We start from the raw sequence: 24,345 nt of genomic DNA on the forward strand, positions 1-24,345 counted from the left end.
ACAAACAAACTGAGAGCTAAGAAAAAGCTAGCCTAAGTCAGAAACACCAAAATCAACGTACAAAATGAATCATCACTTTTACAGAACTGTTTTACTTTGCATGCACATAAATTCAGGAAAAAATGAACAGTATTCAAAATATATTTTTTTTTCTATAATGATGGCATTTCTCACAGTATTTTAATTTGGTAAAACTGAGAGTTGGAATTATTCAGATAATGATGGAAGCCCAAAGATACTACAGATGGCATTACGGTACATAACATGAGCTCGAACACAGTTTTGAACTGTTTCCATTTTAATTCAATCATCAGTTTGTTTTTTTAAATCATCAATGGACAGCATGTCAGGAGGGGTTACAAGCTAAGCTGTCGCGAGCTCTGTCAGTTTTTTTTTATAGGTTTGAAGAGCATAAATAAATATATGAAAATTTACTTTAATATAATTCAAATCTAGGTAAGCTGAGTTTCTACCCACTTCAGTTTGTTTTAAATAGCAAGCCACCTGCTGTGTGTACTTTATTCATTCCCAGTTTGTGACCCGTCGTACACATTGATCTCTACGCAGGTCTCTGAACACGTTTTCACTTTATCTTTCTATGGTCAGCAGCTGTTTGGCCCACATAAATGGCTTTTGAAAGGACAATGTAATGCTTCAAATATGACTGATGCTTCTCTCGATCTGGAGCTGATGGTCTGACATCGGAGGTGCACAAAGATAAAGAGACTCATGTCTTCACCTTCATTCGGCTGTCTCAGGTCCCGCGGGTTGTCCTTGGTGGCGCGTCGGATGATTTCAAGGACTCGAGCCTCTCTCAGCAGTCGGTCTAAGGCGTACATTTCTCCACATCGCAGAGGACCAAACGTACCCAAACGCTGCAGACAGAATGACATATATATATATTGTTTATCATGTACACAGAACAGATTCATTCTGGTGAATTATCTGAATTCAGTTTGATTTATTGTATTCTCACATAATATTTTAAATAAAACTAGCGTCTGTGCTTGAGGATATAGCTTTACGCCATGATTCTAATAAATCAACTGCTAAAGCTACCTTATTTTGTAAACAAGCCTGACTTTTCAATTACTGCATAAGTCTCTGTATTTAACCTCTACAGACATCCAATTTGTCTGTCAAATGAAATGTTAAGTGCACTGGTACCATTGGAATGAATGCATCAATTGAACATTTATGAACACAGCTGTGAAAATAATACTTCAGGACAATGTAAGAAGTCTCCTACCAGGAGCTGTGTGCAGCAGTTCTTCAGATGGACCACCAGGGAGCAGTCTAGAGTCATGCAGCCTGTTGTGAGAGGAGTGGAAGGGGAGGAGGGACTGTCCCGGCCTCTGTCCTGCAGAGACCTTGAAATATGTAGAAGGAGGAATTAATCCTTGAAGTTTTCTAACTGGAAGTAGCTTCTGAAAGCTCATATGAGTCTAGTTATTGAGGAGCAGTGTATTTGTGTTTTGATAAGCAGCACAGCAAATACAGACACACACGATGGCTGACAATAAAAATATGCCAAAATGATTTGATTAAGTACAATTGTGCAGTCTAGGATGGAATTCTTGGATTGACTGGGTATTTCCCTGATGACATTTTTTATTTTCTTCAAGTCTTTAATCATTCAATAGCTGCCAGTAGTTCTCACTGCAGCAAATAATCAACAGAAACAGAGTATCAGTACTACCCCACTCCACTAGATGGCAGCGTGATACTACAATCACAACAGGATCTAAAGCATCACTAGGACATGCCTTAACTTCACTGTTGTATGTGATTTTCTCTGACAGTTGTGTGAAAGTCATTTCTGAGTGAGTGGGAGACGTTTGGCTGATTTATTGCTTGATAAACCAAACACCCTGAGGAACTTTCACTTAATATGTCAAAGGATTTAGTTGGCTTTCAGTGTTTTCACCAACATTTAGTCTTGTGAGCACTGACCTCCCGTTCCTACTCCTCTTGTCGCTCTTTTCCTCTTCTTCCTCCTCCCAGTCAGACGTGTTGAGGAAGTCAAAGCTTCCCAGAGCTGTTTCCACCGTGAGGCTGACCACGCTGGGGGAACGGCTGTGCTTACCACCCTACACATACACAAGCACACGCACAGAAAGCAAAAGTCAAACAGTACACAAACACTGATGTATGCATGTCTTTGAACAGCATAGACAGTATTTACAAAGTGGAAATAGACACTGTATTTGTGCATTGAAAGAAATTAGTAGGAGTAAACCTTCGTTTCATCTCATTTCTAGCATGGGAGGGTTACTTTTTTCAGTTTAAATCTCTGAACAGTTCGTTTGATTCAACAGATTAGAATTTCTCATTCATTCAGGCTAACTGCACATGTTTTGGTACATGACTGCAAAATATTAAGTACCATTGTCTACAAATTTACACAATCATCACTCCTACCTACAGTACCTACTGACCCACTGATCAGTTGATTCTCAGTGAAACTGTCTCAACCCTCCACAGCTTCTTTTCTTCATCATTCGAGCCGTCACAAGAAAAATGATCCATTCATATATATTCTATAAATATCCATAACATGGGACGGTTGTGGTGTTTGCTAATTTTGAAAAATTAGCTGCCAACTGATCATAATGAACTAAGAAACACATGGGTGTCATTTTGTGGCAAATCGTCGGTATATGACTTTACATGAAAGACCAAAGGTGAATTTTCTGTGTGCAGTCCATGTAACACATAGTTACACGAAGAGATTTACTGCATAAAAACAATACCAACAAACTAACCAGTTGAGGCAGCAATAGACAAGAACCTCTGTGCTTCACAAGGTCAACAGAGTCTGCACCCTTAAAAACAGCAACGTTTTAGAGAAAAGCATATAACCCTTTCAAATCCACATGGATCCTTTCTTTAATGTTTTCAGACACTTCAAAAAACAATTTGAGCCTGTCAGTGGCAGAAACACACATGTATAGTTGAAGTACTTTGATCGAGTGCACCTGACTGAAGGATTACTTTACAGCCATCACAGCCTGTTTCATGCCACTGAATTTAAATACTTTTTGGCTTCTGCTACCTTTGAGAAAAATAGTGACCCTTTTCTCATACATACTCCAGCCTTACCTTCAGTGTAACCTGCAGGAGCTTCAGCTCTTGTTCCAGTATTTGTAACTCGGGGAACTGTCCTCTGTAATCATCCAGAGAGGAAACTACAGCTGCCAGAGCCTCCTCCAGCCCGCTGTCCACAGGACTTTCACTCTCTCCTGCACCTGAAATCTCCTCCTCCACCGCCACCCGCTGGGCAACATATGTTACATCTGTGCTCTCCGGCAGTGTGTTGCACTTTGTGTGTGAGTCTGTGTCTGTTTGCGAGTGAGTGGTAGAGTCCTCTCCTCCTGAGCTGGAAGAGGAGGGAGTTAGGAGAGAGCTGGATGCATCTTCCAGATGTTGATCTGCTACATTGTCAGCTGACTTGTCTTCATGGACAGCAATAAGTCTCTGCGGTGATGTTTCAGAAGAGCTGGGCTTCTCTGAAGTTCTGCTGTTCATCTCCATCTCAATGTCATTGACAGAGAGCACAGAGGCCAAAGACATCGCCTCCCCTGATTCCCCTGCTGACCTGTCAGTCAACACAATACCATCAGCACTGCTCTCACTAATGTGGCTCAGAGAGCGCGAGTAGTTACGAGAGGTGAGGCTTATTGTGGCTACTCCATCCTCTGTTTCTATGGGAGACTGTCGTCCTGCCTCGCCCTCCTCACTGGTAGGTTTTGTCCTCACAGTGACTGTCACCTTCTCTTCTCGCCTGTAAATCATTTTATACATCGAAGTTAATATATGTGCCAACACAGTGAAAAATCAGTCCATACGAATTTAGAAAACTGTTAACCCCTGAAAAAACTCTACCTGTCGCTGTCTGTGCGGTGTTTGTTGGAGATCTCGGCGGCTGCACTAACTCTGTTGGTGGAGATTGGAGTTGAGGTGGAGGAGTCTCGAAGGCAGAACGAGATTTCAGGCTGTGGGTAAGAACTTCCAGTTACAGCTGGCTGGACTTCTGGTGTCACCACTACCCCCTAGAGAATGACAGACACAGACACAGTGAAATATTTAAGGTGTACTGATAAAAAGGCATCAGTAGTGGCAGAGCAGTTAGGTCACGCCCCATGTACGGAGGCACCAAGTGTAAACGTGCTTTGAGTAAGACCAGAAAAGAGCTCAAGTCCGTTTACTATTTTACTTGTGTGCCTCCTATAAGTAAAAACAACACCAGGGTGATTGAACCATATTCAGTTTCTCTTTTACATAATGAATGACCAGTTCTATAAACACAGAAAAAAAATACAGAGGCACAGCTTATTTATATTTGTAAATATGAATACCTGCATTGAGAACCATGATTAAGCAGCATGCAGAGACGTACCAATGAGCATGTTTACACCGAGAGAACCAGCTTAGCAAGCAAAGATACTGATAGATAGCCAGAGAACGTAATTACATCACCATCAAAAGAGCACAAATACACAGACCATAGATAAGGTATTGTGTGTTTTGTGTGTTACCTTGTGATGTGTGTTGTCGCGTAGCCCGCCTACAGTTAGCTGAGGACTGGAGGAGTCATCAGAGGACTCCGATGAATTTGACCAGGCTGTTCCGTTCTCCAACTCTTCATGACGGCGGAGCATGTTCTAAAAGAGAGCGGCAGTGTTTTAAAGAGGCTGGACTCAAGAGAGATGAAGAAGATATGAACAGAAAGAGACGTTTGGTTAAATAGAGTCACTTATGTGAAAGTGCAGTTATCAGAAAAGAATCTTCCACTTAAAGCATTGCTGCAACCGGACCAGAACGCCAGTGCAGGGTCTTAGTGTAAGGTCAGTGTAGACTCATATGTGTGCAGTTTTTGTGGTTGACCAAACACTACAGTAGCTGATTTATGGTTCCTGCTCTCAAACAGGAAGAGACGAACAATACGTGAAGAGCTGTTAAGAAACCCTGCATACAACCTTCACGGCTTCATGAAGCAAGACACAAAAAAGGAGCCTGCTCTAGATTTCTAAGAGCTACACTATCACTACTGTCACTAGTACACTATCCAGTGGGCTCTGGGACGTTTTTCTGCATATTGACTTACTGCAGTAGGCTGCCTTGCTGGTGAGTTGTCACTACAGGAACAGCTCTGGCTAAGTGTGTCTCTGAAGATGTCCAGAAGTGGCCAGTGTTGCCGCCTGGTCAGACTCCGAGGCAGAGACTGCACGTCAGAGTGGCAGCAGGTGAAACAAAAAGTTACTGGGGAGTTGGGAAGCTGTGGTTTTCTGTCTAACTCTAATGTTTCCTGTATACAAACCATATGAAATCTCAACCATGTCTGCTGTTATTCCTCCTTAATGTCCCTGTTTCCACAGTTAGAAAGTGTCTTCCTACTTTAGTGTGTTCAAGAGCCTCAATCATGATGTGGAAAAAACATAGTAAATGTGTGTAAAAATGTATGCTTCTCCTCTTTTCAAACTGATATTCTTTTTTAAATGTGCACAAATTGCATGCACTTTTATGTATATCCAAAGTGGTCATTACTTTGTGGTCTGAAATGTTCTCATTTAGTTGTATGATAAGAGTATAACTTTATATAATATCATGTATTTCCCTTATCTATTCACCTACATTTAGATAAGGATAGTAAATATAAAAGCGAAATATTTGCACCAACGACTTAAGCCCAAAGTGTTCCAGTATCAGTCGTTTGAAAAACAAATAATCTGGAAGAAATAGGAGGAAATAAGAAGCAGCCAGAAGGAGGCAGCACTTACATAGAAGGCTTGTTCTCGTAAGGACGGCGTGTCAGGCGGACTCTGGTTGAAGATGGTTGAGAATCTCTTATTGACGCTTGGAGCTTTGTTGACGCTGCTCGCCACTGAGCCCTGGTCGTCTTTATCAAATGGACTGAATAGAGGAAAAAGAGGAATTGAGGAAGAGCGGGACAAAATTATAATTCGATGCAATATTTAATTCAATGTTCTTAAATCAAATTTTAGAGGTGAAATCAACAAACAGAACATTACTCATACAGATCATGACCATCTTGAATACAGTGAGGGTTTTAAAGCCGGGTGACAGATCTTTGTAGATACAGTGTTGTGAACTCCTTCATATTTTGTCTGTGCGGCAGCCTTAAACTGAATGAAGAAAGTTGTGTCCTCTTGAAAAGAGGAAAAAAAAGGATCCAAGGGGCACAAAAGTGATCTTGTGTTATTCAACTCCGCTGAGCTGTTTAGAGGTGTAAACTTCTGCAGGTGATTTTGGACTTGAATAAAACCTTTGAACACTGCTTGTTTCTAACTTCTAATCTTTGCTTAAAGAAAAAAAAACTATAACAATGCAAAAACTATAAGAAACTAACTATATTTTGTTTTTTGTAAGGCGTGGGTCAGTTAAGGATACTCTTTAAACCAGTAGCCATGTTGAACTTTACATCGCAACTCTGTTGACAGCATAATTGACACAACGTACTTCCAGCAGACTTCCAGGCTCAGCTTGATAGTCCCAAGGTCGTTTATATCCACAGCAACAGTCTGCGGCAGCGCAGCAAAAAGGTCCTTCGTCTCACAGGAAACATTTCCTACTACCACGTGATTGGCTAAGCTCTTCAGCTCTGTCACCTAGGAGACCACATAAATGTAGTTTAATCACACTATTAAACGACATCAGTATTTGTAATAATATTAATATCCAAACTGAACCATGTAGTGGTAGATGTGTGTGTGTGTGTGTGTGTGTGTGTGTGTGTGTGTGTGTGTGTGTGTGTGTGTGTGTGTGTGTGTGTGTGTGTGGTGTACATGAGGAGGACTGACCTTCACACAGAGGAACTCGCTGATGAGAGGCATGAACACCATCTCTTCACTGTCCCACACCTGCTTGCCATTGATTTCTATTCTGCCCCGGAGCTTCCACCGCTGCCGACCGTACCTCATAAAGATCTAAAGACACACACACACACACACACACACACACACACAGACACAGACACAGACACAGACACAGACACAGACACAGACACAGACACACACACACACATACATAGCATCAGCCTCAGTTCTGATGGTCAGCAGAGTTATATGTGTGTATACTTTGTGTTCGGCAGTCGTCTCGTGTTTTTCTCTTCTTTCTTTGCATGAATTCTTTTTCATGTTTACATGGTTTTTTTTGGGTTCATTATACAGCTTCACTCACAATGAACAGAGGTCGTTCACCCCGGATCAATCATACAAACAAACAGACTTCCTTTTACTGACTAACCTCATACTGGTCACCAGCACACAGTCTTGCAAATCCAGCCAGACCTGAAAGACAGATTGAGACAGATGCAGTTGATCAGCGTCAGGAAACCCCCACCAGGACTGCCGGAAACTTTCTAGGTTATTTCGTATTCTGCAAGTGTCTGGATTATTCTTACCCTCACCCCAGAAGTAATAATAACCAAATCATACGATTCAATTATGGCATGGAAAGAATTTAAAACAACTGTGTTTTTGTGTTGCATGCTTAAAGAAGGCAAAAACAAATGTAAGAAAAGAAGAAATTTAAATCACATCTGTAAAGGGACATTTCTTACCTTTCATCTTAATATGAAACTCCCCCAGCTGGTTCTCCAACTCATTCTCCAACACACACATGTTCTACAGAGAGAGGGGACAGTTTAACAAACAGGTCTGAACTACAGAGCTGTTGTTTACACATTATCCCGCTAGTTATGAATTGTTATATCCTGATTGTCTGCATCCATATGAAAACAGATCAAAACAAAATACAATAAATTACTCCTACAAGAGTTTGAGAAAGCTGCTGAGCTCAGACTTCAGTCTTTAAAAGAATTGTAATCTGTACAATGAGATCCACCAAATGTACGATGTGGTGAAGACATGCAGGTGGCCGGGGAAGAACACTATCAGGCCACGAGGGATTGTTGTTTGCATCTTGAATGTACTCCAAGAAAAGAAATCACTGCAAGCTAAAAACACCAAGTAGATGTATTTCTACTGTAGAGGAACATATCCAAATAAAACCCCAAATCAAAGTGAGCATATCTCAAAACCTTAAAATGCACTGAGTACTGGGGCGCAGTGGTTATTGCCACATGTATGGAGGCTGTAGTCCTCCAAGCGGACGACCAAGGTTCACATCCCACCTGTGGCTCCTTTCCCTCATGTCATTCCCTACTCTCTCTCTCTCCCTGATTTCTGACTCTATCCACTGTCCTATCTCTCCAATAAAGGCACAAAAATGCCAAAAAATGCACAGAATATGAATCATATCTGGTGTTTTTTGTTTTAATTATGAAAATATTTAAATGCTTAAATCAACTATTAGGGTTTATTATCGTGCATTAACATTTGGCTCAGGTTATTCAGATTTTAAGGATAAGAAGCATTTGGTCATACATCTAGAAAATACATCAGGATAAGCACAGATATCAACGAGGCGCAGGTACAATGGAGCTATCCTAGGGCTTTTATGGTTAATGTATCTGTACCTGGTCATGCATTGGCTCTGTTCTCCAACAAGGATCACAATATGTTTACCATTTTTCTCTACTCAATCTAAATCCATTTCTCACTCCAGCCCACCTCTCCCCTGTCTCCTACTTTTTACCTCTGTGTACTCTTTGTATCCTTTGTTGGCTTCTGTTAAACTCTCCTTGGCCTCCTTGCTGACCGGAGAGGCCGTGAACGCCTTCACCATCTTGTTGGCTCCATCCCTGAGTCTCCTCTGCAGGCAGTATGCTTCATATAGCTCCTCAATCTGGGAGAAACAGGAGGAAAAAGGTTCTCAGTGAAAACATCCTCATAGCAAGAGGAACGCAGAAAATGTAAGTTAGTACGAGGCAGGAACTGGACAGGAAGCCAGTCAATCAGCGACTCCGGAAGCCAAGTCTGAATAATGTTTGAATATCACACCACTGCTAGAGCTGGCTGCTCGGGATATGCCATGTTCTAAAACACAACAATCGATAAAACACGCACATAAAAAACAAATAGAGATGGGCAAAAAAAATCACTTGAAAGAGAAAGAGGGCTCACACCCCGCAGAGCTCCAATCCTCCAGAAACCTCACCCTGGTGAAATACATTTCTGGAATATTGGAGCCCTGCAGTGTCAGCAAATTTATAACTGTATGAAGTTCAATGTTAGAAATACATCCTCACTGTTTGATCTGGCCTATAATATAACTGCTTATGCTTCTAATGAACCCAATGCTGGTTATCATTGTTATTGTGTTGAATTAACCTTTTGGTTAAAGGTACAGGAAGGAAAACAATGTTAATATGTGTTTATAATATAGTATGTGATTCCTGCTCCACCTCAGCTATCTCTATAAACTACTAATGACAGTCATTGGTCTTTCTACTGAGGTGCCTTCTTCCCTTTGGTTAAGTAGTGCTGTATTCTTGATGAAACATGTAAATTAAAAAAGAGACAAGAAACAGAACATTTGTGTGCGGTGCCCATTTCAACCAGAAATCTACATAAAACCAGTTGAGCTGTAACCAGTTTCAACATCGATCATCTTTGAGGTTGTGTCAACAGAATTGCTTCTCTGTGTCTTAGAAACTAGTGAAAAAAGGAGCAGGGCAGGTATTTAGTTCTTGAGTTAAGGTTAAAATGTAAAGGGAGTTCATAAGGTAGGTGTGTGCAGTACAGCAGTCATGCAGTTTTGTATGGAAGCTCAAAAAGGCAAGCTTTTAAAGTAAGCAAGTAGTCCTTTACTAATTGTTAATGAAAGTAAGAAATATTGTAAAAGGGTCCACACCTCTGCAACATTTCCAACAGATTTGGTTTTAAATCACCCTCAGGGATGTGAGAGACTTTGTTAGACAGCGTTGCTGGTCGTCTTACCTTGCTGAGATGAAACTCCAGGCGTCGAATGTACCGCTCAGTCACCTTCACTTGCTGTTAGAGGGAGCACAAAGTCACATCAAATTGTTGCTGTTAAAACTAACAGAAATATTTTGCATGCAGCCTGTCATAGCGTCACCCAATTATATTTGACCTTCCCCTTTAAGAAATAACAGTGGCTTACCTTGTCCAGTTCATACAGGAAACCCTGAGGATGAAGAAAACAGAAATCAGTAATATATTTCTAGGATTTCAGTAAAGTTGCAGAAAAATGTGGGCTACACTCCTCATGCTTAATATATTTAGTTTGTTATTTATCAGCCAGAGATGAATACACCAGAGAAGATGACAGATCTGGAGACTCATTCAGCCAATTCATTTATTGGTTAATAATTTAAACATTTTAAAAGGAACTTTTTGAAAACGTTTGGTTGAGGAGGACAGAGTTTTATTTAAGGAAGTGATTAAATGAATACTATTTAGAAAAGATCCCCATAATAGGGGTTTCATTTTAGAAAGAAGAACAATCTGGCCAAGCAGCAACATATTGAGGTATTTATTTCCACAGAGATGCCCCTTTTCTACAAATCTTTTCACATCAAGTCATAATATTATGTAATAAATCAAGATTTTAATAATTCCAGTGAAATAAATAGTGTGATGATCAAAAACAATCATATCCACTAATTCTGACTGATATCACAATCATAATATCTGTCACAATGATTGCATGAAACTTTTTGTCCTATATTGTGCAGCCCTTGTAGGATATACCAAACATAGAACGTACCAGTCTGGAGTTCCTCTTGGATTCTTTCATCTGTCTGCTGAGGCCGTCCAGGTCTGTTTGATAAACCTGGAGGTACGACCTGAGAGAACATGTATTGATTTCATTTATATTTGTGTATGGACAAGTCTTAGCATGAATAACACACAACACACACTGACAGCCTAAGCTATTTTGCAATAGTTAACCCTTCATGGGCCTTAAACATATAAAAACATTAAGAAAAAACAAAACAAGAGACAGTACAATCCAGAGTCAATAATGTCACAGACTAAAAATACATTGTACAAAACAGCACAAATGCAAATAACGACATCAGTTTAACATATGTCCTTTATAGTATCTAACCACACTCATATATTTGGCTTAACAAACCAAGGTCTTAGAAAAATGATCTTAGAATATTCCTTGGCATTACTTGACGACCCTGAAGGCCCCCACACTGCTGCTCACCACAGAGTCCCCACTTTAAGATATTTCATAAGTCAGTGGCCCTTCCTCCAATTCTTTGACATTATCCTAAGCTAAGTTAATCAAATGCTGTCTTTGTTGAACATGACAGATATCCTGAGTGCTGTAGAGCAGTGGTTGTCAACTGGTAGGTCGGAACCCAAAAGTGGGTTGTGGAGCCTTTTTTTCTGTGGATCGTGAACGTGTGCCTGGATCACTTTTTAAACGTTTGTTTTGTTTGATCTTTTTGTTCTGTCTTTTGTGGCAGAACTGAGGTCCAAACTGCACTATTTCTAATCAAATAAAGATTATTGGTTAAAAAATATCCGGAAAATTGTGTCACAATTTCTCATTAAAGGGTTGGTGGTGGGTCTTGAGGCTGGACCCATTGAGAACCACTGTTGTAGATATGTCATATATGAAGAGTTGGACATAGACAGGAATTATAAGACTAAACTTTCCTGTTACCAAATAAGTTTAAGTGCTTCAAGCCTTTTGTAAGCATTAACGTCACTTGTCACCACTTTCCCTGATTTCCTTTTGCTTTTTGTGTCAGACAGACTCACAGACAACCAATTCAAGACCAATGTTCTGTTATTTTCTCTCAGTCAGGAAGATTTATTTTCAGTTGAAAGAGGATGAACGCACAACTACGATCAAGTAGTGCTGACCAAGATAAGAGCTCAGGTGTTGAGAAAAGGAGTTAAAAAAAACGTGTAACTTTTCTCAAAGCAGATATGTTTGTTATATAAAGTATTTACCAATATCAACATTTCACATTCTCCATCGCTGACTGATTTAAATATTTAACCAATTCCTTGAAGAGGACTGTTATAATGAAAATTGTTTTCTCCACTGGATCAGGAAAAATTGAAAGGATCCCAGATCATTGAACTTGTGATTTGCTGAAATGAAAGTAAAAAGCTCTGTGTTTATGCTTTTGCATTTGTTCTTGCCAATAAAGCCTTTGGGGTCATGAGTGCAGCATGAAAGACGTGAGCCCTTAGCTGAAAGATTAGAGTTGCTATTTGTGTCTACGGTACAACGGTGTATTGTGAGAGTACTCACTGAAGGCCCTTCTTCAGCGCCTCGTAGACCTGGTCTAGGCGCTCTGGTTGAGGAACTTTGGGTGGTGGGTTGGACTTGCTGGACGTGTTGAACATCCTGCTGGCTCTGCTGGGTTTCCTGCTCAGACCTGGAGTGCTGAACACTGAGAGGTTCCTGCAACATCAGGTTTAGAGAAAAGTATTCTTTAAATATCGATATATATCCCAGTTGTCCTCAACTCTGTCCGTATTTATTTATGGTTTATCTGATAGGGACAGATACAATATACATAGACAAACTGAAAACAGCAATCCAATGCAAGACTCATAGTGTTTATAGCAGGTGCTAATTTGCAAGACTTTTCCTACAAAGGGCTTTTGTGTGGATAAAAATAAAAAGAGTTAAAAAGGAGAAAGAAGAGTAAACTGGGTACACTAGGATACAGATAAAATACATATTTAGCCTTTGTACCAACAGCTAAACATGAGTACAAGTCTGCTGCTGAACTAACCAGGACTTGGTGGCTCTCTTCTGTTATATTTTAAGACAATTCTTCGAAACAAAGATGCTTTCAGCACATTGTCTCCCATGCAACTTATTCACTTTAGAACAGAATTCCTCTTGATCTAAAGCAACATATGTTCATTTAATATAAGCATATTGTTTTGTTATTACTAGCACAAGAGGACTGCATTTAAAAACAGCTGGGGGGTTAAAAATAGGAGGATAACTGGCCAAAGAAATACAATTAGAGAGAACTTTTTTTTTTTTTTTTTTAAAACAATCCCAAAATAAGTGCAACAACTATTTCATATATGATAAGCAATGAAACCAAGTACAATGACTAACTACATTCAAAGAAAGCCGGACTGAGAAGGATGGGGTGGGAGGCAAATAAACAAACAATGAATGAACTGGCTGTTAAATAATACAACAGAGGATCACTACTCCATTCATAATTTTTATTGTCAATTAAGTAGTTTTAATTCAATTTTTTTTATAAAGATGCAAAGAAAATAAATGGATGCAGTTATGTATCGTCATAAAGAGAAACAATTGTTGTTTTTAAAGGCTTAGTGATAATGAACCATAATGACTTATTTTTCAGTCAGACTGTCTGTCTTTGGAGCTCCACCTGACAGGATGTCCTGTGAAATTCCCCACAGCATGTATATGAGAGTGTGTGTGTGTTGGTGTGTGTGTTCAGGGCAGTGTGGGTGTGTACCTGTAGGCCTTGTCGTAAGTGTTGACTCCAGTGAAGCTCTGGCTCCTAGTGATGGATCTGGAGGTGAGGCGCCTGGTGGGGCGAACGGACAGCGACATGGTGGAGAGGGTTCGGGATGGACTCCCTGTTCAGAGAACAAGACAAATACTATCAATACACAGAACATCAGCCATGTTTTTCTGTCATTCAACTCGAACCTAAAGATACAGGCATTGAATTACCACCAGGAAATAAAATACCTTCTGTGCCTCGATGTTAATATTAAGAATGTACCTTTAACAACAAGGCGGCTAAGATGCTTCTGTACCTGTGATGAGTTCATTTTATTGAGCTAAATATCCCCGAGTAGGAATCAACAATGGAAGGGTCAATTATGAAGAACTGAAAACTTTTATCGCAAATATAACTTACTTAAGCATCTTACTCTTTAACTCAAAAGTATTTCCCTCTGTGGCTCCTCCCAAGTACTGCTATGAGACACAATAACAACCTGATGCCTAAGTGGTATAAAACTAGCTCTTTTAGTGGATATACAAAACATGATCAGACAGATTTGCCCTGAAATGTTGCCACCATTATTACCTTGTGAAGGTGAGTCACTGGGGACGTATCAATCATTTTAATTCCCTTTGATTAGAGATACCAAATTACGAAACTAATAAACCTACAATCATTCTTACACTGAGAAATGTGAAAATATCTCTCATTTTTAACTTTGTCAGTAAGAGTTAAAGTATCTCCTTTTGTTTTCACAGAAGGCCAAAGTTTCACTTTAAGCAGTTTGTTATATAAGACTTATTGTAAGCCTTGTTTTCCCTCCATACTGTATGTTTACATCATAAATCATTTGACTAACTTCTCAATATGAAGGGGTAAAAATCTATAAAATGTTGTTTAAAACAGAAAGAGTCCTGTTCTCTATGTTCATCTATGACTCATTTCCAACCGAAACACTGAAAGATACTGTGATTTATCTTATCGTGTTACAATGATGTATCACTAAACATCTCCCCAATGATTAGCTCCTTCTCTGTACTCTGTAGCAGCTGTTTAGTACTGAACAGCACATACAGATACAGCCTATCTGACTCTGTGTGTTTTTAGTTTACTCAAGGTTAAATGGCTTATCAAGTGTGAGAAAACAGCCTGTTTTTGTAGCTTCAGAGTTTCACATTCACCAGTTTAAATAACTGATGTGCTGTCGAACTCACCACTAAACGCACCACTCAGTTTTACATTTGAAAGCTTAGCGATGTGGTATTGAGTTTGATTAAGTGACATGATGTCTTTGCCAATCCTCTATCACTACGTGTCAGGAATTTAAACACAAGATATGTATACATCTCAATAAGGAGCTCCAGTAACGGCTGCATGCGGATTTAATAAAATAAAGTTAAAGGCAATGAAGTCAGTTGGGTGTTATATTTCTATTGTATAAAATCATGAATGTAGCAGGTGGTATAAGTCAACTGGGTACTAGAATCTTTTTGTTTTTAATACTGTCAATGATATCAGTTTCTACAGACAGCTCTGCTGTGAAACATAGAGGATGAATGGTGGGAAATGACCACACATTCCTTTTTCTGAATAAAGTACGCCACAGGTCAGACCTACTGTGCGGTTATTGGCTAGGAGAAGCCAAAGGTCCAACAAATAGCTTCCACCAAATAGACTGTGTTCATGTCCCATATGAAACCAGCTGTTAATCTTGACCCAACATGTAACACAACATGGTATTTTCCAAAAACCTATCCAAGTCATTTTGGTACCCAAATCTACTGAGCACCTGAAGGCTCAGGTAACTCAAAAATAAAAAGCTGTTTGTGAATTTGTTACCACAGTTTACACATCTGTGTGCAAAAGAATAAACTCTGTTTTAAGCCTGGCTCACACTGCAGGATAATCTGGCCGATTTGAGCTCCGATTATTCCTTCCCGACAATCGCAGAGTCTCTCCCGACTCATGGCTGCTCGGAACCGATTATCTGCCCAGATTATCTTGTAGTGTGAGTGGTACAAAGATCCAATCTTAACGTCCCCAATCTATGGTTCTAATCTTCAGAGTAGATTCTTATTCAGCTCTGATGAAAGTCCATTTGGTCTCTCTGACTTCTGACAAACATGTGAAGTCTGTGGCCTGAAGCTGTGATTTGTTGTTGTGGCTTATGTCAGCGGTTAATTTCTGTCAGCTGAGGCAGTGTGTTTTCCTACTCTGAAATATCCACTGTCCTGTATCCTGTTTCTTCAAACAGCTGAAAGACCTTTGTGAGATGACTGCCAACCCGCCCTCTCCTCTCCCTCCCCCCCGACAGCACAGGAAATGTCACAATCCTACAGGAAGTCAGAAGCAACTGCCTCTCCTGACAGGAAATTTAACAAAGGCAGATAGTCCTGAAGTCTGCAGTCATCGGGCTGAAGAGAAAAGGTCAACTCTACCCGAGTTCAGCTCGGGCACAATGGATGGAAAAAGTACTTTAAGCAGAAGTATTTTTTTGTGAAATCAAATTACAACAATCAAACCTTCCTTTTGACTTTAAACACATTTAAACAAGGACACCATGAAGAAAGTAATTATTTTAAAATGGCTAAGTTTTAAAAATAGAGACGGTTAAGTTCAACCCTTGAAAATCATTAGGAATGTCTGTGTGTGTGTGTGTGTGTGTGTGTGTGTGTGTGTGTGTGTGTGTGTGTGTGTGTGTGTCTGTGTGTTGCTGTTGGACTGTGTGGTCAAGCTCTTGTTGGCTTAACCTAGTTAAAGTCTTCTCATAGATTACAGAGGAGCTAACAGGCAGTGAGAGATAAAGGAAGACAACAAATAAACGTAGCCTGCCAGAGGAGCAGAGTGGACATGGAGAGCAAGTGGAAAAGTTGACGATCAATGGGTCCATCTCATTCAGACACTTTCCTCTTTCACTTCCCGATAAATCGTCTTGTTGTGTTGTCATAACAGTTCTCCGTCTCCATGAGGAACTTCCAGGTAACAAGTGATGACTTTGAAGTCGAAACATGACAACAGTCAATTGTTTCTGCTCAGATAAAAGTCCATACAAAACAGTTTTATCTTAAATCAATGAGTTATTTTATCAGTAAACACAGACCGATGAAGGGAAACTTTGCTATTAATGGAGTCAAGCACCAAATGATGGCCCCACAGCACAACAGTGAGCCTGATTTACTGGCCATTATTTTGGATTTGTAATTTTTGTATTTACACTGCTTTACTGCACATTCACTGTAAATGCCTCTGTTGTGGGAGAAATAAATGATTCTCTTATCTTATCTTCCCCAATGCAACATGTTATATTCTAATCCCTTATCAGTTTGGTAAACATATATCATCTTGTATTTAAATGATGTTTGATTATGTCAAGTTATAAGTAATAAGGTAATAATTTAACCATCTCGTGCTCATGACACTATGAGCTGTATTAGTTCATGGTTTGTTTGTGATTGTTTTTTTCTTTACTGATGTTGTACATTTGATTGATCTTGTACTTTTTGTCTTGTTTTCTTTTTTATGGAGCCCAGGATGAATGTGGATCCAATGTAAATAAATAAATACCACAATATCCTAAACACTTAAAGCTAATAAAAAAATTGAAAGCAGAAAAAGATGGGTCGCTTGCTTATGTAAAAAAATGTTTTAAAAATTTGATTTTTTTGGTCAGTAATGCAGTCATAAGTTTTTAAAATCATATGACTGAATAATACCTTTGATTTATAGCCCAGCCATTTAAGACTTTCAAAAGAAAATGAGATAAACAATCAGATTAATGTTACACTTCATTAATCACCTCTTAATAAAGAGGTGATTACATGTTTCCTCTCTGTTATGGACACATGCCACACACACAAACATAGGCTATAAGAGTTTAGGGGGCTTAACACGGACAAGCAACCCGAGCAGTTGGCGATTTAGTGCCTTGCTCAAGAGCACCATGGCAGCATCAAGGAAGAGAACTGGCACCTCTCCAGGAAAAAGTCTTAATTTTCATACATGGTCAGTACCAGGAATTGGACTGGGTACCCGCCAATTCTCAAGCCAAATCCATACAGACTGAGCAACTGCCACCCAAGCCTAACAGTTGTATGACTCTTTACACTTCACCCTCTTAGGTCTCCTCATTATCATTAATGAAGTTTTTGTTGACTCAACATACAACACAAACTTCTCAGCTTCTTCTCAGAGTCAAAGCTATAGCCACCAGGCATGCTGTTGATATCAGAGAAAGCAGACAGAGAGCATCTGTTGCAGACTATCAGTAGTTTTTTTCTTTTTTTCAGTCTGAGATACCCTGGCATCGATCCTAGCTGAGCTGTGCGTGACCTAGCTAACAAGTCGACAAACCAGGCACCGGTCAGCCTCAAGAAGCTGGAAGCGACACTAAAGACAATGAGGACACAGTTACTGGAGAAGGCAGTGAAATGAACCGAGCTCTCCAGGTGATGATACCAAATCAAGAAGGTGTTTGGTTTTCAGCTAATGTTTCCTTATTATTGACTGATTTTCCTTGGTTGTGTTTACCAAACCCAAATAATCCTGTGGTCACACTTGAGTGAGTAAAGTACTGAAGGAAAGTAAGACCAGTTATTTGAACTTAATAGATACTATTAAATGAGCCCAGCACATTCATTCAATGGTAAATAAAAAATCATCTACAGGAACCTGCTGGAAACCAGTTTTTAAACTGAGTCAGGCCTGCTAAACTGTAACTTAATGTTACTTTTAAACTTTCCTGTACAATAATCTGTGTCATCTGCCGCATTTCTCTTGCTTTCAAAAACGCACTGGACTAGAAACGTGTGTTATTAGCAGAAGTGCACCCCTCAATCCAAATCAAACCAAACACTAACCGTGATGGGACTCCACGTCTCTGTCAGAGTCGTCCGTGTTCAGACAGGGCAGTGGTAGTCGGCACATTTTTTCCCTGACACACCCCACTGTCCTCTTGTGCTCAACCTTGTTAATAAAGTTTTGTGATCTAATCAGCCAGTGTTAAATTAAGTTCAAAGATCCGTTCAAACTCCAACAAGCTCATCCAGAAGTCAGCCAGTTAAAATCCATCAAACTGAAATTGTCTGTCAAACTGAGCAGTGTTGAGTTTTTCCTACCTGATCCAAACAGTGGTCCAGTCCTGCCCAATGACAACAACAGATCCCAGTCACACCATCTCCCTGGCTATTGATGTTCTCATATAATCACTGTGGCTCTGTGCCACACACACACCCACCCAGCCACTCACCCAAATACACACACACACACACACACACACACACACACACACACACACACACACACACACACACACACACACACACACACACACACACACACACACACACACACAAACACACACAGTGACAAACAGACCTCCATACACCTCTGTGGTGAGCCACTGTGTGACACCACACCTATTGTTTGATGCTCTCTGGTCTGTCTCTCCCAGATCATTCTGGAAAAACTCTGTCTGGTGCCCAAACACACACACATACACGCACACACGAACAAGCACAGCATACCACTAAGTCCATGTTTCCTTTACCCTGTTTTTGCACCACTAGTGTGATGACCTGCGGATGGCGATGTTACTTAGTCAGCACAAGATTGTCTTATCAAATAAAAGCCAGACTTATATAAACTGTTTTGCACAATCGTGGTCCATAAAGGACACGGCTGGATCTAGCCATTTCACCGCCTGAGGTGAAATTATGATTTGGTGCCCCCAGTTGAGCTATAAGAGAGAAAATGATTATAGAAAGTTGGTTTGGTTAGATAAATGCGTCCATCAAAAGCTAGCCCTATTCACACATGCATTCACTCCTGAAAACTTCCTGAAATTTTCAGGCTGAGTTGAATGTGTGTCTGCAGAGCGCCACATTTTTCACTATGACTTTACCTGGAATTTTTCCTGCCAGCCCCCTAATATATTTTCCACGTTATGTTAGGTGAGCTGATGTGAGAGCACACCTGGAAATATTCAGGACAATTCAGTGTTGAATGGGAGGGAATGAAGACGTTTACAACCTGCAATGGACGCACAACCAGGAAGTTTTCAGGGCAGCATGCCTGAATTATTCTACACATTTTCCAGAGTGCATATGTTAAAAAAAACTATTAATTTCCTTTGACAATCACCACTTTCTTTGCCTTAATCAAACCAAATACATATGTGCCTGAACTGAACATTAGTTAAATCTCACAAAATAACTGGATTTAGCACAAGACAAAATGCATGGGAGTATTGACTGTAAAATGCAGCATGGCTCAAAGAAAAAAGACCTCTGTAATCAAAAGAAATGTTCCCTTCTGCTTTTCTTTTTTTCAGCACTCTGACATATGACAAAAAGTGCCACAGAAGACTTTATATCATTGATGCATTATCGACTTAACATGCTGGAAAATATGAATATCAGCTGTAAAACTATTAGCATCAAATTCTTTATTTGTATTTGCTAAAGACACAGCCCATCGGTTTTTAATCTGTCGGCCTCCTTCATTGTCCAAAAGGACGATTACCAGTAAATACACCATGCACGCCCAACTACTCAGCAACACTGGGTCATTGCTCTTAATGCTCTATCATAATCACTTTTTGTGGGTGTGCATGTGTGTTTATGCTCCCCTGGGAGAATTGGGTGTGTGTCCTTCCATCATGTAAGGAATGTTTAACCCAGAACGACCGGCAGATCCGAGAACACACACAGTGGGAAACAGGGGAAAACACACTCGAGTCAAGAATAATAATCAATCTGCTAAGCCCAACAGAGCAGCTACTGTAACAGAGTGAGTTAGCAAGCTGAACAAACTGTGGATGAGAAGGCCAACGGTCTCAGCCAAAAAACTTTCTTTTCTATATAATTAATCAAACAAATATTGAGTCAAAATGTTCATGATAATCAAGGATTTTAAGATTAGCGTCTAAACTATAATCAAGGGAAATCAGTGTAAACTTTTTTATAAAACAACAACAAAACAAAACTTTCACTAAAACGAGAATCCCATGTTTTATAGCCTCAGGTTTTTTTTTTGTTTTTGTTTTTACCACAAAACACTTCTGGTATTTTATCTCAGATAACAAAGTTATTATTGGGGGGGGGGGGGGGGGTGTGGTAGGCTATAATGGTTGAGCAAACTGGTGCTATTAAGAGTATCATAGTAAAAGAAAGGTTAAGGAGTTGTTCAATGTTATCATAAGGACAATTGTGTCTTCCAGTAAGAACTGAGACATGTGACCTGAATGAATTAGCCTCCTGTGAAGGCCCAACTGACTCATGGGGTTTTCCTGGTAAAAGATGCACTGAAGGTTCACAAAGGGTCAGTCCTGTGTATTCCTTTTTGATTCATCCAAAAAATCTCCATCTTGATGTTGACAATAACACAGACACCAAGCACAGAAAACAGAGTTTCACGCCCGGCTGTCCCGTCCCGTTTCGTCCCGTTCCTCCTTCATGTGACTTCTTGAGGAAAAGGAAACTCAGGATGGAGTCACATCCTGCAGAGAGGGCGGGGCCGGGAAAAGACTCCAGCAAATGATGGCTGAACTTAGTCACAGGAATAACCCTCCCGTTTCACAGTACAGCTCTGCCTGCTCGCTTCAGGAAAAGGATACTTTATGCTATTGTCATGCTGAAGGGGCCGGAGCAGTTTGTGTTATTGTTGTGTAGTTATACAGCACACATGTACATAATTAATCTGCACCAATGACAGTATGACCATGTAACTAATATGTTACTTTGACCTAAGACGCTGTGTTCACCGTGGCGGTAAATCCACTTTATTTTAACTATTTATTCACACAAAGTTGCTCACATGCCATCAGGTACGACAAGTTTGATCATCACACTGAAGCTCTTCTATGATCCACTGTTACTTCTGTAGAAATATAATTCATCTTTGAACTCATCAGCTATCCAGCGTATAATAAAGATGAGGGTTCACGAGTCCTGGTTGAAAAGATTGATGAAGTCTTTGCTCTTAAACTGCTATAGGGAGAGTATGGTTAAATATTTGTATGCAAATAAGGATCACACTCGGTGGAAAAGGAAAGCTGCTCAGTCTCTTCTTCATCTGTTGTCCTCGTAAGAAAAGACGATTTAAACGCCTTTTTTAATGTTAGTAATTTATAACTAATACAGCTGTGATACTATCACATCTTTTGAACAAATATAAGGCTCTAAAATTGCAGTGCAGATAAATAAACAAATTCATAAATCCTCCTATTTAATACTCTTGATGAGCTTTAAGAGGTAACAAGATTTAGATCACTCAAATTGTCCTGTCTATCCTGTCTACACAAACCAATGATACTGATCATTTTTAGAAGGCTTGTTACACTGTTTTCAATTCATAAACTTTTTTTCTCCTAAACCAACAGCTGACTTTACTTCTCATAAAGTATAAATTAAAAATCCCTGACATGTATGAACACTGTATGGATGTTATTATTGCCCAAATTACGTTATTATACTTGTAATGAAAAATGAAGTGTCAAAACATTTACATCAAAGTAAGATGAATGTTGGCAGAACTCGAAAGGTCAAATGGGAAATCAAAAATCACAGCAAGTTTAAAAAGCTGCAGTGAGCAGGGACTGACAGGACTCTCAATCAGAACCAGTCGCACCACTCAAAGTACTTTTAAAGGAGATGGTTGAATTTATTTATATTTTCAGTTTTTTTACAAGGTGCATGAAAAAATAAAACATGTTGAACATGTTTGACACGTAATCCAAAATGTTTTCATCATGTTTTCTTCATCATGATAGTTACATGATGCAGGCAGTCTCAATATGACAGGTGTCATTAACCTCGGTGTAAGATGTAGTTTATACTGTGAACAGAACATTAGAAGATGAATTGTTATCTTACTGATGTTCATTATGCAGACTTTCCAGATGTTAAAATTGTCACAAACATGCTGAAGCAGGTATAATAACTCTTAACTACAAATCATCGAAGACATGCAAAAAACTCTATGAATGCTGTTCAATAAAATCAATAAAATGATTAGATATATGCATTTAAAAAAGATCAACTATTATGTTTTCTTGTATAAATGGTTTCTTTTAACTGTGGTTTTTGGTATCTGAGCTTGTGTTCATGCAGTGACATCCTGTTTACATGGAAACACAGATGTTTCCTAACAAACTATTTAAACATGACTCGGGTCATTAAGTGTGAAAGGTACAAATCTGATTCATAAAACCACCAGTTTCAAACTGGTCAAAAAAAAGAAGTTAACGCGCTAACTTATTGACGCACCAACAAACAGCTCTTGTTACAAAGTCCACACCGTCAGTCTGCATCACTAACTTCCTTTTCCAAGTTTATTTCTATTTGCAGTTTTGACACTCAGCACTTCCTCCATCTGAACAGCAAGCTCAGCAAAATATGTGTTTCCTTTAATCCCATTAAGGGGACACACACTGACACACACACACACAGAGATAATTTTTAACCTGCCTTCACAATGGAGTGACCTTTCTTTGTCTGTCTAGACCACTCTCAGTAATTCTTTTCTGAATTCTAAAGTTACATTGTGGCCTTTTTTTTTTTAATTAAAACGCGGCTCCCTTTGACATGTTTTGGGTCAAAATGAAGAATATACAAGAGCTGCTTCTGTATCTCATCGACAGACGGCCCTGAAACTGAGGAATGTCTAAAAAGTCCTCCTTCAGGGCAAGTTCCCCCTCAGAGCAGTTTGTCCACTTAAAGTTTGAATTCAGCCTGTTGTCACTTCAGACTGTAATATCAAGCATAACAACATGACAGACTGTGTCTAATCAAAGAACGTTTATGGAATTTGAATTTGAAACTCAAGAAAAAAAAAAGGCTGAGTACTTTCAAGATAAGAGAAAAAATAAAAAGTTAGGTAAACCATGTCTCTACTTCAGGCAGTGCATACTGGCACAGTGGCATCCTTACTCATGTAGTGACACCACGGATCTGTTCTTAAATTAGGCAGAGCTGAGTAACTCAGTTGATGAAACTAATAGTTCTTCTCAAGAAAACTTATTGAACACAGACTGAGAGGTTATGTACACCAATAAACCTCAAAATGGAATGAGACATTCAAAGTGTTAACAAAGGTGGATCATTATTTGATTTTTTAAAACTAAATATTAACTCTTAAAAGAATAGGCATTTTAGTCATTGATAGTAATAATCAATAAGTCCCGGGAGGAGGATTCCTTCATTTGGGAGTGATGTAAAGTGACAGTAAATAATGTTTGACACTAATTTGATGTTGCTGCAGGGTGAGTTCCAGGTTTTTTGTTTGTTTTGGGTATTTGACTTCATCTTTCCTGCCATCAGCTCATAATAAGTAACAAACCTGTGAACCAGCAACAGTAAGTTCACCCTGACAAACAGAGTTAATGTTTCATACCTCCATATCCACTGTACATGATGGCTGTGCTGGTCAAGTCTTTTTAGCAGAGTCCACCCAAATCCAGGAACAAGTGCTCACGCAGCCCTCGCTCCGCGCGCTCTCTTACTCCTTTTTCAAATCCTAACTTCTCTCTTTTATTCTTTTGTTCTTTTTTTATTTGGCAGCTTCTTCACTTCTTTTCTCTCATTCCTGGTCTATTTCCTTTTCCCTCTTCCCCCATATCCACGGTCAAAGTTGTTAATCCTTGGTCCACTCGCCCACTGATCCCCTCTCTGTCTCTCCACCGCACACTTACTGATAAGAAGAGGAGGGGGAGGAGGCGTAAGAGGGAGGAGGAAAAACTAAAGCAGAGCTCCCTCCTCTTCTTCCCTGATGACACTGCTTTTCCTGCTCCTCCCTCTCCCTGCTGAACATGTTTCTGACCACACAAAGTTAGACTTCACCTGGAGTCATTTCAGTGCCACAACTTGGCTAAATACACAGAAGAAGGTAACGTGAAAACACGCTGCATCAAACAGTTATGAGGATTTAAATAGATCATTATAAGTAAAAACACACACACACACACACCTCCATGCATGCAG

At 39.6% G+C, this 24,345-nt stretch overlaps 1 protein-coding gene across 1 annotated transcript in view; it reads right to left on the reverse strand.

The window, feature by feature from the left end:
- ripor1 (RHO family interacting cell polarization regulator 1) overlaps positions 1-24,135 on the reverse strand; it is a 32,499-nt gene extending 8,364 nt beyond the window's left edge. Inside the window, exons 1-18 of the mRNA XM_065956705.1 lie at positions 23,759-24,135; positions 13,373-13,496; positions 12,169-12,321; positions 10,654-10,732; positions 10,048-10,071; positions 9,864-9,917; positions 8,620-8,769; positions 7,583-7,646; positions 7,267-7,310; positions 6,822-6,947; positions 6,481-6,629; positions 5,781-5,913; positions 4,539-4,664; positions 3,886-4,052; positions 3,103-3,784; positions 1,954-2,090; positions 1,250-1,370; positions 740-875 (exon numbers count right to left, since the gene is read on the reverse strand). Of these exons, the coding sequence (XP_065812777.1) occupies positions 740-875; positions 1,250-1,370; positions 1,954-2,090; positions 3,103-3,784; positions 3,886-4,052; positions 4,539-4,664; positions 5,781-5,913; positions 6,481-6,629; positions 6,822-6,947; positions 7,267-7,310; positions 7,583-7,646; positions 8,620-8,769; positions 9,864-9,917; positions 10,048-10,071; positions 10,654-10,732; positions 12,169-12,321; positions 13,373-13,496; positions 23,759-23,777 (2,488 nt within the window). The 5' untranslated portion in view covers positions 23,778-24,135. The remainder of the gene's footprint in view (positions 1-739; positions 876-1,249; positions 1,371-1,953; positions 2,091-3,102; positions 3,785-3,885; positions 4,053-4,538; positions 4,665-5,780; positions 5,914-6,480; positions 6,630-6,821; positions 6,948-7,266; positions 7,311-7,582; positions 7,647-8,619; positions 8,770-9,863; positions 9,918-10,047; positions 10,072-10,653; positions 10,733-12,168; positions 12,322-13,372; positions 13,497-23,758) is intronic.
- Positions 24,136-24,345: the final 210 nt, after the last annotated feature.

The sequence above is a fragment of the Labrus bergylta genome, chromosome 7, assembly GCF_963930695.1.
Source record: "Labrus bergylta chromosome 7, fLabBer1.1, whole genome shotgun sequence".
In the NCBI taxonomy this organism is placed as follows: domain Eukaryota; kingdom Metazoa; phylum Chordata; class Actinopteri; order Labriformes; family Labridae; genus Labrus; species Labrus bergylta.